The sequence below is a fragment of the Mesoplodon mirus genome (assembly GCF_964341445.2).
Source record: "Mesoplodon mirus genome assembly, chromosome: 11".
Lineage (NCBI taxonomy): Eukaryota > Metazoa > Chordata > Mammalia > Artiodactyla > Ziphiidae > Mesoplodon > Mesoplodon mirus.
The window spans coordinates 87,574,239-87,591,006 of NC_138987.1; the positions used below are offsets into that span (position 1 = coordinate 87,574,239).

Here is a 16,768-nt window from a genome sequence, read left to right on the forward strand (position 1 = left end):
TAGTGGTATCACAACGCACATTTATTTCCTCTCTCACGCTGTGAAAAGCTGTTTGGTATAGTAGAAAGATTACTGACCTAGAAAAATATATGGGTTGCAATTCCTGCTCTAACTGGTTAAAAGTCCTTTTTAATTTTCAGAGTAATAGAACCATGTGTTATATACCAGGCAAATCTGATTCAGAGAATGAACTGGACTATGTAAACATTTTTTCAAATTTTTTAATTTAAAATAATACATCATTTGTCACATTCTTAAGGCTACTGAAGCTCATACCATTAGAAATGACAAAAGACTCTAACCCTTAAAAAAATCCTCAAACCTTATTTATATTAAAGCTATAGTGCTGGAATTGCAAAACATTCTCCACTAGGTCAGATTCTTTAATAATTAAAAAAGAAAAATATGTAAGACATTTTCTTTAAAAATCTTACCTTTTAAGAAATACTTTATACATTTTTAGAATAGAAAAATATTTTTCATTGAAACCCAAAAAAGTGCCACTTCTCTCAAAAAAAAAAAACCCAAAACCCCCAAGACATTCAAATGACATATATGATTCAACTCCCTTTTTAATAAAGACTATATATATAAGCATCTCCTTGTAGGTCTGCAACCCTAGGCCTTGTTATACAGATATCCGTTTTTCAAATTGAGAATCTACCTAAACTAAGAATTTCTCTTTGTCTTTTAGAGAACTTATGCAGAGGTATTAAAGACTTAAAAAGAAAAAAATAGTTGTAACCATATAAAAAGCCCCCCCGGATCAACTATTTTAAAGACTTAAACCATATTTTCCCATTTTTATATTTTATTCAAATAGCTAACACTTTTATTAACCATACAGTATAAAAAAAAAAGAATTTAAACAGCAAACAATAAAAGAGGTCTTAAATAACTGTGGCAAATTCTATCCTTTTAAGAGTATTTGCATATTTAAAACACTTTATTAAGGTGTGAAAGGGAAAAAAGTTTCACAAAGGTTTACTGATGTGATTATCAATGCTTTCAAATGAGAATAAAACAAATCTTAAAATACACACTGCGAGTCAATTACTATCCATCTTAATTTCCTTTCATCTGAAATTCAGAGGTAATGTGTGTCCACTTTAGGGAAGATTTATATATGAAAAAGTAAGTTTATTAGAAAAATAAACAACTTTAAATTTTACAGTATTTTCCACTTCCAAGATTCTTTCAGATAGAGCAGATGTGCCGTATGATTTAAACATGATCTGATTTACAAAATCTCATTTAGTCCTATTTAGTAAAACAAAATACAAACGGCGAAATGTTAGTAACTATTAAGAACTCCAATGTAAAAGTTAAAAAAAAAAAAACGCATCATTTGTTGCATGTACCTAATATGGCAATATTTACTCTGATGTACATTAAACAGCTCACTGAAATTTAATGTGCTTATTACCAAGATAATACTATCATATTAAAATATAAGTTGTGCGGTACAGCTTTATTTTTCAAAACAACTTATCAACTATAACCAGGGATTGGCAAATTTTTCCTTAAAAGGTGAGACTAAGGATTTTAAGTTTGCAGGCAATAAAGTGTCACTACTCAGCTCTGCCACAACAGGGAGAAAGCAGTCACAAGTAAATGAATGGGTATGCCTGTGAGCTGCAGTTTTGCCTGCTGCTGAAAAGACAATGGATTTTGAATAAGAGATTAATTATTTCAGGTGCCGTATTACAAATATGTCATATATTGGGGGACGGGGGGGGCCACAGTGGTAGGAAGAATAATATAGATGGATAGCTATCACTAAATGAACACTATAAAATAAAAATTTCCACACTTGTTTCCCAATCATAATTGCATGTGTGTATATATGTATACATACAAGTTATAAAACTATTTCATTTTAATTCAATATTCTTTTTGGTGTGTAAATAGTATCAGAACAAAGTCAGATAAGCAGCAGAGTATCTTGAGTGACTGAGTACTCAGAGGCTAATCAATAACCATGAAATTTGGTTTTGACATCTTAGTATTTCTATACAATGGGAAAACGAATCTATTCGCTGTGCCCCTGAAGAAAATAAATGTATATTTTAGATGCTTTAAAATTTAATTGAATTGTTACAATTTTGAAACTAAATGTGATTTGCTTTGTTTTATTAGAAAAAATACTCAGGCAAGGTCTACAATCATCGGTCAATTAAGAATGACTTACAAGAACATGAGGCAATAAAATAAAAATACAGGTACAAACTATATATCTGAAACACTTCTATTTGGCAATTTTATAACAAATCAAAATTTAAAAAGAACAAAGGAGATTGCAGATTACTTCGTAGATACAGAATAAAGCAACTGATGAAGTGCTTAAGCAGAAGAAAACAAAAAAATAGTAAGAAAACACACTGCTTTTCTTCTTTTTAAAAATAAAATCACATTTGCTACAAGTCATATGAATAATACCCTTATTAAACAACCATTCCAGAATGTCTTATAGAAGCAGTGCTTTTATTTGCACTTCATTTAATTTTATATGACTCACTTCACGTATATAGCTCTTTACCCCATTGTTAATGAATAAAGTCTCCCATAATTTTTATTATTTTTTTTAAATTTTTTAAAGTAAATGAGAAATGATTTATGTATCATGGAACCTTTCCCATTTTGGAACCAAAAGGCTTATTAATTCTATATTTTTGTCTATTCTTTCTTTAAAAAATTTTAGTGTAAAAACTGCTGGTTTTTATATCACTGTAGTAAAGTGAAAACTCCTTAATCAGGAGTATTTTCTGCAGTTTGACTGCATATAACCACATACTTTACAATATGTCCTTCCAACAGTAAGGAAATAATTGATTTCACGGTCACTGTCAGAAATGAGTGCCATAATTCTATTATGGGTATAGGTCCTCCCTCAAAGACTTTCTGGAAGGATGTTCAATGTGTTTTGTTCTTACAGATATTAACAGTAGTACATAGTCCCTTAAGTCTGCAAAAGACATTTATTGTTAAAGAAGGTGCTTTATTAACAATTCCTCTGGCAGCACTAGTGAATTACAATATCCTTCAATATTATCTCTACCCATAATATATACATTTAACTTTTCATGCCTCTAGAAAAACATCTACAGTACGTTTCATAATATAAAAATATATTACAAATCTGCTGAATTATTTACAAGCAACGTTCTATTATCTCTATGCAACATTTGTTTGATACAATACTAACAAGTTACACATATTTCCATTTCTGTAAGTTAAAAAAAAATCCATATGGCTTCTTGCTTACCAAGCAAGAAAGTGATTTTATTTTCCTTTTCAAAACCAACTTTGGTGCATAAAGGATTCAGTTTGAAGATACTTTAAACAAAAATACAATTTTTCTTATGTTAAGAAAAAACAACTCATAAACCAAATGCTTTCCTCAGAAAAAAAAAATTAGAGGCTTATATAGGTTAAAATGAAAATATGAGGATTATTCAAATAATTTGAAATAAAGGTTTTTCAAAAACCGTTAACAGATTAGTTATATAGGTAAATATTAACATACTGTACTCCATGAGAAAACCCTAGTCCTGAAAGGGGAGCCACCAGACATACTGCAACACTCTTTAACAGAAATTTTCAGCCCTAATTCGATAGACGAATTTTTAGTTGATTGCAAATGTCGTTCACTGTTTGCTTAAATACAAATTGAACACTTTTCTTATCAGAGTTCTGCAAAAGAACACAAATGGCAACCAATCACATCTATTTATCATAATTGAAAGGTAAATTATCTTTTGATAATTTTCATTGTCTAAATATTTCCTTATATGACTTCAAATCAATAGACACTGTCAAGACAAATATCCTTACAGTGCTTTTGGTATTTTTAAGGGCACATGTTGTAATTGGTTTTCTTTTCAATATAAACTACTGTAATCACTAAAGGGTTTAAAAAAAAAAAAAAAAAAAAGGCAGCTTAAAGCAGCAAGCATGCAAAGCCTTTAAGAAGCTGTTCTACCAAGTTGCCAGAAGAGTGTTTGCTCAGTCTCCCACAGTACCATTCCATGAAAATGTGGATATACAGTAATATATTAATATATTCCACAGAAGAGCCTACTTCATTCACAGAATGTTTACACTAAGCATAAATATTATTCTAAATACTGGATTTAAGGAAAAAAAGGAAGGGGGTTGACTCTAATGTGCAACTTTTACTAAACCCATTGTCAGTGACTAAGACTGCAGGTGTCCCCGCTTGTTTGCTTTTTATGTATTTATTTATTTTTTACCTCTTCAACCTCTTCTGCGGCATTGTTCTAGAAAAAGAGAAAAAGGAGTATTCTTTTATTCAACTGAATGAAAAACACATTAAGTGCTTCAAAAATACAAATATGTATAAGAAATAGGCAATGTGATGATCACTGATCACCAGGAAAATTTACTTCCAAAGCATTCACATGATGGATATAAATTTAGTTACATAATATATATAGCTTGTTAAGAAATCCTTTTTCTGTAGCCTGATAATGTGTTTCTAAAAAAGAATCTCATGTTTAACACATACATTTTAACCATACTTTAAAACTAATGTTTAAACCTCAAATAAATATGTCCTTTTTTACTCTCATTTTGAAGTTAATATATTTTTGGAAGGTTTGTCATGCTTTCATTTTGAGATGTGCATAAGCTGCAAGTTATTTCTCCTGAAACAAATTAGAATAATTGCTTTTTCCTCTCTTAATTTCACAAGTTTCCCCAGTCAAAATCCAGGCATTGCTAAGATGTTACACCACGGCAAATGTAGTGGGTTCTAGGACTCTGTACCACTTTAGAGTAGACTTGATTCTAATTTCCAGAAGAGTAGAAGCATGAAAGTTTAGACCCAAGATTAAATATTAAGATGGGGTGGACGGTGGTTTACAGCTAAAGAAAATTAACACCACAGAAGCACCAAATATATCTTAAGAAATCTTCATTACTCCAGTAATCAGTAATAATTGCAGAATTATACCCTGAAAACAGGTGATGCAAGTCCTATGTACTTCTGGACATCAGTTCTGAGCTTGAATGGTATTTATTTGTCACTTTCACCAAAATATCTTAATTCTTTCCTATATAGCATAAGAACAGCAAAAATAAGCTGATTCTGTGAAAAAGGAAGACCCTTTGAGAGTGGGAAGTAGAATGCAGGGCAGAAACACAGAAGTTAGTCTCAATCTTATAATTAAGATTCATGCCCCTTTGTCAACTCACTGCTTAAGGCATGTTTACTACCAGTCTTGGCTCTCCCCAAATACCACTCTTTTAGAATGCAAATTTTAATCACTCCCTTCAAAGAATAAGCAGAAATAAACCCTAAATTAGGTGCCAATAAATAAAGAATATTCAATTATTTTTCTTTATAAAGAGAAAGGTAAATCATAACTCTCTCATATTTTTGGTAGTGAATGTCCCTCAATCTTTTCCTTTAAGGTCATTTCACTATTCTCTCTGCTAGTTAATTTCTTGCTAACCTAGCTCAACCCACAAAAAACAAGTTTTCATTACATTTAGGACCTTCACCAAAAGATGCTTTAAAAGTTTGGAAGAGTCTCAATGTTTCCACACATGGCAAGGCCCATTATGTGAGAATTTCATTCTCAGAAGATGCTTCACATTCCAAAAAGTTGAGTCATGGAATGAACAAAACCTTCAAAGTATTTAATTGTTTCAAAATTTGGCATAAGACATAGTACCTTTACAATAGCTAAAATTCACATTTGGGATTATCAATTATTATGTCATCTTACTCTTACCCAACCTATTGTTATACTAAACTAGAATTCCTTTTTAAAATATATAAAGTTCACTCATTAAGAGTGCCTTTTAAACATTTTCACCACTTTTTTAATCACCCTAGTATATGTCATGTGGATAGAGGCAGTATGGAGTTCAGTCACATCCTAGTTGTGTAACCTCTTGCCTCAGATTTAAGCTATTTAACCTCTTGCCTCAGATTTCCAATCTGTAAAACAGACATAGGAACACCTACTTCACAGGACTGCTGTGAGGATGAAGTATATGTAAAGCACCTAGCACAGTGACTCAGCACATAGCCAGAAATGTTGGTCTCTTCTCCTTCCCCCCCTATACCTTCATATGCACAGCACACTAAAACAAAGGTCAGATCAGAAAATTGTTAGAAACGTGAACACTCCGAGCTACCTCTTAAATAAAAACACAGCAATATTTAAAATGCTCTTTTGAAAAGTTTGGCGAGAGTACAAGTTTAAGAACTTCAACCATTAATGGTATTTAGGGCACATGTGATATAGTCCCAGGTCAACACGTGTGATATTATAAAAAAGAATTACCTACTTAAACAAAAGGAACTTAGTTTCAAAATACTATGTATATCACAATTTAAGCTACTTAAGGTAAATCTGGAATTAACCTGGCATATAAACTTTACCAAAATATTACCCTTCTAGTCTACAATTTATAAATCATTGTGATGTAATTTCCATATATGAAACTCCAGAAAGCAAGATATGCTTGATACTGAAATTCAGTACTTAAAAATTAAGTCCTAACTTTATATCCAAAATTTAAGGAGATTTAAGATTACAATTCAAAAAAATAAAACATCAAAGCAAGAATTAAATTACCTGTATATGTTTGGGTCCAAAAGCAAGGCAGTATCTTTGGGTAGCTTTGATAAATGAACTACTTTAGTTTTTAACTGATGTCGTTCACTTTCATTCACCCACACGTCAGGCAGACTATGAATTAAAAAACAAGTCATATATAAAGTAACATTAATTTTAAATTTACCCTTCACATTACCTAGCTTTTTCTGCTAGTCTGACTGGGGCATCTAGGTTAACGAGCTTCTCAGATGCCAAGGAAACTCCGTGATCTAAGTAGTGGGATGTAGAGTCCCAGCTAAAAAATGGCAAGGTGAAATTTTAGGCATAAAACTGGAAATGAATTATGAATTTTTTTTTTTTTTTTTTTTTGCGATACGCGGGCCTCTCACTGTTGTGGCCTCTCCCGTTGCTGAGCACAGACTCCGGATGCGCAGGCTCAGCGGCCATGGCTCAGGGGCCCAGCTGCTCTGCGGCATGTGGGATCTTCCCGGACCGGGGCCCGAACCCGGGCCCGAACCCATGTCCCTTGCATCGGCAGACGGACCCTCAACCACTGCGCCACCAGGGAAGCCCTGAATTATGAATTTTTGATGGCAAAGCCACATCAAACTTAGAAACAAATATTAGAACACACTGTCTTTTAGTTTGCTAAGTGGAACTATATCTGAGCTTAACTTGATGAAAATCTGACACTTAGTTTCTTTCTGAAGAAATAAGAAATAAACCCCCCCCCAGATTAATTTCCACTTTAAAAAAAAGGCACATACAACCAAAATCCTGAATTTAAAAAAATTTAATCCTATAGAAAAATTCAAATAAAATGATTTTGATATTTGGATTGATCGATTTCCAAAATACTAAAAATACAGATATTTGAATATGATATTTTTAAAGGAACTGTTTATAAACTTAATATAAAAAGGGCTCTTACAAGTCAATATGAAACAAGTGAACACTCATTAGGTAAAAAGGAACAAGGGAGACAAAGGTCACAAACCATTAATTCACCAAAGATACAGTTTTTAAATTATCTTGCTCATAATCGAAGAAATGAAAAATGTAAGAATGCCAATAGTCAGTGTTGATAATAAGCCAGGGAAATAAGCTCTCTAATGCAGTAGATGAGATCAGAAATTGGTACAAACTTTCAGGAAGGTGATGCCTATTAAAACCCATAACATTTTGCATACTTTGTAAATAAAGACATTTTAATTGTCTCTTTTTTTAACAGTAGAGAAAAATGGGTAACTTTAATGTTCAGTAAAAAGGAGTTCATTAAATAAATTTTATGCTCTATTTCAAAATATTTTAGAGTAGCATTTCCCTAAAACCTGGAAGGGACGGGGGTAAAAGGAAGTGGGAAATATGTTCTACACTAATAGAAGTTTGACAATTACAGGATTTTTAAAAAGCTAAAGAGATTTCTTTACTTCAATATGCTAACATGCATTGTAATCTTCCAAATCTATTTTTAAAGCTCTTAATTCACATCAGATTCATTAACATCTCTTTAGACTGGAGTTTGGGAAACAATATTACAGAAAAATATTTAATAACAAGTGTTAACCACATATTATTAATTTTTAATGAGATTCCATTCATTTGAACTTATTTTATTCTTGATGCTGATAAGATTTCTATGATACATCTTCATTACCTTTTGCAACAACAAAAAAAATTATTTTTGAGAATAAAAGGAAAATTGAGCATGAAATTAAGGAGCATTTGGACCAGAATTGCTCTAATAAAAGGGTACTAAAACTCAAAAGAAAAATTTAACGCTCCTGGAAAACTGACCAACTGTTTTTTTCTATAAACTATCATTAATTGTGTGCTGGAAAATGTTTAGAAATTTTTAAAATAAATGATTCAAACAAAGGCACAACTAAGGTTGCTTGCACCCTATCCTACTTGAGGGTCATTAAAAATTCTAAAAATAATCACATCCTAAAAATGATTAAAAATTGCTTTAACAGCTTCCATTAAAAACAATTTTAAAAGCTAGTTTTAAAGCTTATACCTTGAGCCAGGTAATCTTAAGAGCTTTTACAGATTATCTTTTTAAGGCTGACAACCTGAAAATGTTTTGTGGTTTCATTTCTATAAGTCTTTTACTTTGAACCCAATAGCTTAAGTAATTTTTGAGTATAAGATTTTAATAAAAATAAGACTGATCAGTTTATTAGTTATATATATAGTATTCCAAATACTTACATGTCTTCAGGCATCCAATGAAGCAAAAGTTTTATCTTTCCAGAATCCTCTTTTCTCTTAGCTATTACCTAGTAACGATATAAAAGAAATCATAAAACTCTTTATAAAAGATCATTTTAATAGTTTAAAAAACGCTTTTGGTCCTAATCAAGAACTTAAGTTTTCATGTCCTCGACCAGATATTACCACCACAACATCTTGTTCTGCCCCGGTTTGTAGAAATTTCCCACCTTTGATCATATATTTTCACAAAAGAAAAAAAAAAAAAGGAACTGAAGTAGCTTTGTACAGCCAAATACTAAAACCATATTATCTTTGAAAATGCTATTTATTTTGCTCTCTACAAAGTCTTTAGCTGAGCCAGACTGCCAACCAAGAATCCATATTGGCTGAAATACTTTTAAAGAACAAATGAACAGTAAAGAAAAAATAATGCTAGAAAGGGAGAGGTCTTCTTTTTAGGATTAAGGTATTTGTCGTTTGCTTGGGAGTTTTCTGTTTGTTGGTTGATTTCTGTTATTTTAAATGAAACATTAACCAATAAGTGTTCAGTTCAGTTAGGAATCTACCTAAGTTAAAGTGTGGGTCAACCAGAACATAAAGACCTATATAAATGTAGTAAAAACAATATGCTTGTCACTCATTACCAGACTCAGAAAACTAAGGTAACGATTTTTAAAAATCGATCAAAATGGTATTTTATTAACTCTTAGAACTGCCATATTAACCAAATTAGCTCTTTAGTGTTTTAATAATCTAAATCTCAATATTTTTGCCAAGTTTAAGTTCCAAACAGCCTCACAAAGTAATGTTATGTGTCATTCTCAAAACATATTAGAAGTAAAAACAGCACTTCATACAAATACAAAACAGTTTCTGGCCCCATTATTTAAAAACCTATAGTTAAGTACCCTAATTCTAGACTCGGTAATGGAATCAATTAAAAAGCTCAAAGACAGATCTGCAGATGCTAAAACAAAGTATCTCTACAAAGAAGTAAGATATAAAAATAATGCAACGCAACCAAGTACAGCAAGCCAACTGACTGGTAACCAGGATTCTGCTGACCTCTTCTGGAGACGGCTCAAAAGAAAATGTTTCAGTTAAAGAAGACAAATTAGGCAAACTGCATGGCGTAGTACCTCACATAAATATTTTTATGCAAATCTTTTCCCTATAAATATGGTTATTTCCTATAAAAGTTAATTTGGTAACTAGGAAACTTACCTTTGCAGTTAGCACTGAACATCTGACTACTGTTTAACACAAACTGCCTCCACCAACCTTTCTAGTCATACTCATGGAACCTTAGAGAACTTCCTCACCTAGCTCCAAGGAAGACCTTTTCCCATTAGGGATGTTTCTTCCTTCCACTTCCCCCAGGAGAAAGCATTCTTCAGATTATACTACACCTTTGTGACTTTTCCTCAGTCAAGGTACCTCTGCCACCCCAATGTCGCTTGGGGGTGTGAATCACTCTTATTCCTGGTTTTTAAAATTTATGATAAACATAGGTAATCAATCATGTTCTTAAATCCTCTCAGATGTTTTCTACAGCTCGCAAATTTATTTTCATCTTCAGACTATTTTCACTCTGAGTAAATTTTAAGTTTTCTTCCAGACTCCTAATATCACATTTCTAGTTCCTTCATTTTTTTGATCATCTTTACTCCTCCCATGGTGAGCCTAAGGATTTCATCCAAAGAGCTGCTCTAATGAAAGCATGAAGTTGATGCTTCATTTTTTAAAACACAACCTTATTTATCATCAACACCTCTATTCTCTAACATGTAGAGATACTTGTTCATTACTAGACCATTATTTCATCAGATTTATTGCCCTTTAAATCACTAAACGTTGATAGGCCCCAAACCTCAGTCCTTTGATTTCTTCTCTTTTCTATTTAATACTTCCTAGGTGATCTTATCCAGTCTGATACCTTTAAATAACACTAATACGCTAGAAAGGTCTATTCTTTTTTTTTTTTTTTTTTTTTTTTGCGTTATGCGGGCCCCCCACTGTTGTGGCCTCTCCCGCCGCGGAGCACAGGCTCCGGATGCGCAGGCTCAGCAGCCACGGCTCACGGGCCCAGCCACTCCACAGCATGTGGGATCTTCCCGGACCGGGGCACGAACCCGTGTCCCCTGCATCGGCAGGCGGACTCTCAACCACTGCGCCACCAGGGAAGCCCCGAAAGTTCTATTCTTATCTGTAGCCACACCTTTCCTCTAAGCTCAAACTCTTATATCCTTCTGCCTGCGTGACAGAAGCACTAGATGTTCTATAGAATGTGCTGAAATTATGGCTCTTGATACTCCCCTCTCCCTGAATCTGCTCACCTCACAGCCTCTATTATGTGGCAACTCCATCCTTTTGGCTAGTTGCCCAGGCCAAAAACATTGGAGTCATCCTTTCCACTCGTTATCATACCTGACATCTGATCCATCCATAATTCTTGTCAATACCACTTTCAAAAGATATCCAGAATCTAACCCTTCTTAGTATCTCCACTTCAAGCATTCTGGTCTTTTCTCACCTGAGATACTGAAAAGACTGATCCCTTCTCTCCCCAACCCTGACCTACAATCTGTTCTCAATACAGAAACCAGAGTGAGCACATTAAAACCTGCATGAGAGGAAAGAGATCAGCGAGTTCTCTTAAAGCAGGGGGCAGAGGCCGAGATGAACTACAAAGCTACACCAGGAATGTTCTGCGTGACAGGACTGTTCTACAGCTCAACTGTGGTGGTGTGGTGGTTTCATAGGTAAGTACAACCGTCAAAACTCACAGAATTGCATATGTATTTTTTTGGCTGTGCTGCGTGGCTTGCGGGATCTTAGTTCCCTGACCAGGGACAGAACCCAGGCCCGGCAGTGAGAGCCACTGGACCGCCAGGGAATTCCCTTGTATACTTTAAATGGGTGAGTCTGTATTTATTATATCTCAATAAAAATTTTATTTAAAAGAAATCACAACAGAGCATGGCTACTCAGACTCCTCCAATGGCTTCCCAATACACGTAGAACAAAAGCCAATGTCTCAGTCCAACAACACTCTCCCCATTGCCTCTCCGACTGCTCCTACTTTCTCTGCCTTACTTGTTTCCTCCAGCCACACTGGCCTCCTCACGGCTTTTCAGACATACTGGCATGTCCCCACTTGAGGATCTTATGCTTGATTTTCCCTCTGGCTATGATGCTCAACCCCCTAATAACTGAATGGCTCATACCCTCACTTCCTTTTAAGTTTTTAATTTTACTAATTTATCCTGTGTATCATGTCTCTTCCACTAGAGTGTAGGCACGGTTTCTTGTTTTGTTTTAGCCCGTTTTGTTCACTGCTGTATCATTAGTACCTGGCACATGTAGGTGCTCAATATTTAAGTAAATGAACAAATTACCCCTAATGCCAACTCTGCGTTTGGTGAACACATCTTACTGACTAAAAAAGAACAATAATAATAGAAATCAAACTTATGGTTATCAAAGGGGAGAGGGAGGGAAGGGGGAACAAATTAGAGGTATGGGATTAACAGACACAAAATACTATATGTAAAACAGATAAGAAACTAGGATTTACTGTATAGCACAGGGAATTATATTCAATATCTTGTCATATCCTATAATGGAATATAATCTGAAAAAATATACGTGTGTGTATATATGTATATATATACAGCTGAATCACTTTGCTGTACACATGAAACTAACACAATATTGTAAATCAACTATACTTCAATTAAAAAAAATTCATGGATAAAAAAATTAACTTATTTTTTTATCTGACATGCTTTTATTCAGTAAGATAATTAAAAGTCTATTTTATCAAATCATGAAATATTTTATGATTACAGTCAATCCTCCACTTATTTCAACTTATAAAATGATTAATATTTTCTATCTCCTATTAACAATACATAAATGTAAACTTGGATAATAAATGTTAGATTTCAACTTAAAAGAAAAAGAACAATTATAGACCTACCAAATCATAAACGTATGTTATCAAATCCTAACCATCACTGTTGAACAAGCTCCTGATCTTGCTGAATCCCAACAAAATTCCCAGCACAGACATTTTTACTTTGTCTTCATTCTTATTTAGATAATTATGTTTACAACATTCTTTAAAAGAGCGTAAGTATGGTACAACTTTCCTTAAACCCAAACTCACACCATTATGTGCTCCAATCTCAGAAAAGACTCCCTTTCCTTTGTGTCTAATCCTCTACCTTCTTGCCTTTAATTTTGGGAATCAAAATCAAAATTGGGCATTTTGAATTGGAAGTATACATAAAAGAAAAAATGAAAATATAAGAAAACCTCATTGTTAGAGGAGATGGGAAGAATAAGAGATTCAAACCAGTAGAGATATCAATACTGATCTTTTATATTTAAATTCTCATGTATTTTGATTAGAATATAAAAATAAAACCTAAATTTAGTATATTTTCTATTTCAACAGGCAAAATTAAATAATCTCTCTTTCCGGGGATTCAAACCACCAAAAGTCTGGTCTAAAGTTTATTTCTACTAACAGACCTACACCAAACTATAGCAATATAAAGATGACTGGATATTAAAAATGGCAGGGGGCATGAGAAGAAAGAAGAGCTCTCTATTAACTCCTAGTTAACCAAAAATAAATTCATTATTGCCTTTTCAAAGTCAATACTTTTCTTTTTCCAAGTAGAACAACATAGTTATTCAACAAACATACTGAGTTCCTACTATGTGTCAGGCACAATTCTAGACACTCGGAATATATTCATAGAACAAAACAGATTAAAATTCCCTCCTTCATGAACCTTTCATTTGATGGAAGGCTTTAACACAAACTTTAGATGTGCATTTGATGGGTGATGGAGGAGCATGCACCACATAGGGATGTGAGTTAAAAGAAGTCTAATGCTCTAACTTTACCTGCAAGGAAACCAGAGGTCAGAAAAGACACCTAGTTTACTTAAGGTCAGAGACTGATCTTCAAATGCCTAGTAGCCCAAATGCCACCCCAATATTCTTAAATAGTTCAAATTAAAGGCTAAAAAATTCAACATAATCATTAAAATGTCAAATTGTGGGAAATATTTGAAAAAAAAAAATCAAATACTTACAGTACTATGAAAAACAACACTGTGTCCCTTCCCTAAACTTTCTATATGAGCTGAGAGGTTAAAGCATATGGCTCGATGTCTTATCGCATCCAGTGTTTGTGCATCGAAGAAATCATGTGGTCGTGCTAAAAGTCAATATAAAAGAGGTAAAGAATATTTAGAAAAATATAACAGTCTCCAAGCAGCCATATCAGTAGTCCATTTTCCACAAAAATATATAATAAAAAAGACTGAAACAACGAATAAGTATCTGTCTAGTGTTTAAATGCAAGATTTTCTTTGCTTTCAAAACACAGAACCTAGCTAACAAGGTAAGGATGTACAAAAGCAGAACTCCAACCAATGAGTAAGTGTGGGTTAATTCTGCCCCTTGGTGTGTGAGGTTCTAGCCTCCGACCTCACGATTGCATGTTTCAGCTACTATCTTTTTCATATAATTTTATATTTTACTCCAGCATCTCTCCTGAGCACCAGCCCTACATTTTCAACAATCTGATAAATGTCTCCATCTGTGCACTACACACAGATCTCATTCACCTCAGCCAAACATATGGAATACATTTCATGAACATTTTACATTAATATGTAATCAAAAATGTTTCCAGATTTGACACAGTGGTCTTATTATTTTGGAATTTTTGACAAGCATTTTCTTGATTAAGAATAACTCTTCTAACAATAATCTAAGAAAATTATAAATACTGGGGTTTTTTGTTTTTGTTTTTAATTTTTTGGCCCTGCTGCCTGGCATGTGGGATCTTAGTACCCCGACCAGGGAGTGAACCTGTGCCCCCTACAGTGGAAGCACAGTCTTAACCACTGGACCGACAAGGAAGTCCCATAAATACATTTTTAATGCCAATGAGTCCACCAAAATTCTTTCTAACTCTCAATGCCACCAGTTATTAGCAATGTGACTTTGCACAAACTGCTTGATCTACCTTAGACTGTTTCCTTATTTGAGAAATGGAAATATAACAGCTATAGATTATGAATAAGTAAAATAAATGTATATGAAAAATGCTTTCAGTCATAACGTTTAGATTAATACGCTTATACCATTATTGGGAAGCCCAAGTTTTCTAAAATATTGTTAGAAATACCAACACTGTCATAATTGGTCTTAATTTAGAAGAGAATCAAAGTAGCCCTCAAAATCTAATTACAGGGCCTCCCTGGTGGCGCAGTGGTTGAGAGTCCGCCTGCCGATGCAGGGGACACGGGTTCGTGCCCCAGTCCGGGAAGACCCCACATGCCGCGGAGCTGCTGGGCCCGTGAGCCATGGCCGCTGAGCCTGCGCGTCCGGAGCCCGTGCTCCGCAACGGGAGAGGCCGCAACAGTGAGAGGCCTGCGTACCGCAAAAAAAAAAAAAAAAAAAAAAAAAAAAATCTAATTACAGAGCTTGTATTCTAAGGCCACATATACTTACATTCCCTTAGCTACTAGAGGTAAAACATACATCACTGAATTCTCACAGTGAAAGACCAAGATCCTATCTGTTCATTACTGTTAACAAAAATAGATAAGCAGAGTTGAAGAATGGTAAAAACTGAATTTGCATGAAAGCCCAAGACAAAAACCAAACCATCTAATACACACTGATTTTCAGGGAAACACTTACGTAATGAGCGTCGTCTTTTGTTCTTTAATTTCCTCCTTTTGTTCATTCCAGCTTTAGAAGGAGATTCTTCTTTGGCCTTTGGCTGGCTAGAAACTTTTGAGGAGTTCTGCTGACTGAAGTGCGTGGGTACATGGCGAGCTAGCCCTCCCTGAGAAGCAAAGCTGGCATTGCAGCCACCAACAACACACTAAATAAAAATTAAAAAAATGTCAGGGATGCTGTATAGGATACAAGCAAAATATGAACGAGTGAATATTTCATATTTTCAGAAGTAAATCAGTAACACTACAGAACTAATTCCGGAAAGGATACAGGCTGCACAAAATAATACAGATTAAGCAGCGACAGAGCCTGGAAAATTTCGACTCCTTAGTTCACTGCTCTTCCCACCATGTGCAAGACAAAAATAGTGGAATCTTCTTCCCAGAAAAATCTGGAGTTTAATCACTTTTCTAAGAGGAGCAGTAAGTTGTTTTCACATCAAAGAATAAGACAATCGAACAGTTACTGGGATTCCTGGATTTTCAAAGTTATTTTTATTTTAAGATATATGCTACTTCAGGGAGTTCCCCAGTGGCCTAGTGGTTATGATTCCGGGCTTTCACTGTCGTGACCCGAGTTCAATCCCTGGTCAGGGAACTGAGATCCCGCAAGCCGCAGAGCCACAAGAAAAAAAAAAAAAGATATATGCTACTTCAAAACCTTCATCAGGCTCCCAACTGCTCTACACTGTTGTAACAGACAAGAAAGAAATACAATAATACTGACTTTTAAACTACTGGATCTAGTCGCTCACAGAAGACAACTTGTATGCTCAGAGTTGGTCTTATGCAACCCTCTATAAGTTCCATTAAATACTGCCTCCTCAGCCTTCTGTACTTGCAAGACTGAGAAAACAAGAGGTCAACTTAACTACCCAAGTCACCTGGCAGATCCGCTATTCCAACAATGAATGCAGAATGTTTGGATATCACTAAAATTACAATGCTCAAATTAGCTACAGTACAAGTGTGTGATTTCTAGTTAGATCTTAGAAAATAGTATTTGCAGGTCTTCTAACAAATGAATGTTACTAATTAAAACAAATATTTTCCCAAACGATCCCCAAATAGCAAAATCCACAGCTGAATTGCTGGTGGTCTTCTATTAGTAATTTATTAAAGTTGCTTAGTTTCTGACTTGACAACAAAACTCCAAGTATGCAAATTTGCCACGTATGCTTCTAA

At 34.2% G+C, this 16,768-nt stretch overlaps 1 protein-coding gene across 1 annotated transcript in view; it reads right to left on the reverse strand.

Moving 5' to 3' along the window:
- Positions 1-243: 243 nt before the first annotated feature.
- AEBP2 (AE binding protein 2) overlaps positions 244-16,768 on the reverse strand; it is a 56,565-nt gene continuing 40,040 nt past the window's right edge. Inside the window, exons 4-9 of the mRNA XM_082636514.1 lie at positions 15,543-15,729; positions 13,922-14,046; positions 8,808-8,875; positions 6,612-6,725; positions 4,254-4,280; positions 244-3,693 (exon numbers count right to left, since the gene is read on the reverse strand). Coding sequence (XP_082492640.1) covers positions 3,648-3,693; positions 4,254-4,280; positions 6,612-6,725; positions 8,808-8,875; positions 13,922-14,046; positions 15,543-15,729 — 567 coding nt within the window. The 3' untranslated portion in view covers positions 244-3,647. The remainder of the gene's footprint in view (positions 3,694-4,253; positions 4,281-6,611; positions 6,726-8,807; positions 8,876-13,921; positions 14,047-15,542; positions 15,730-16,768) is intronic.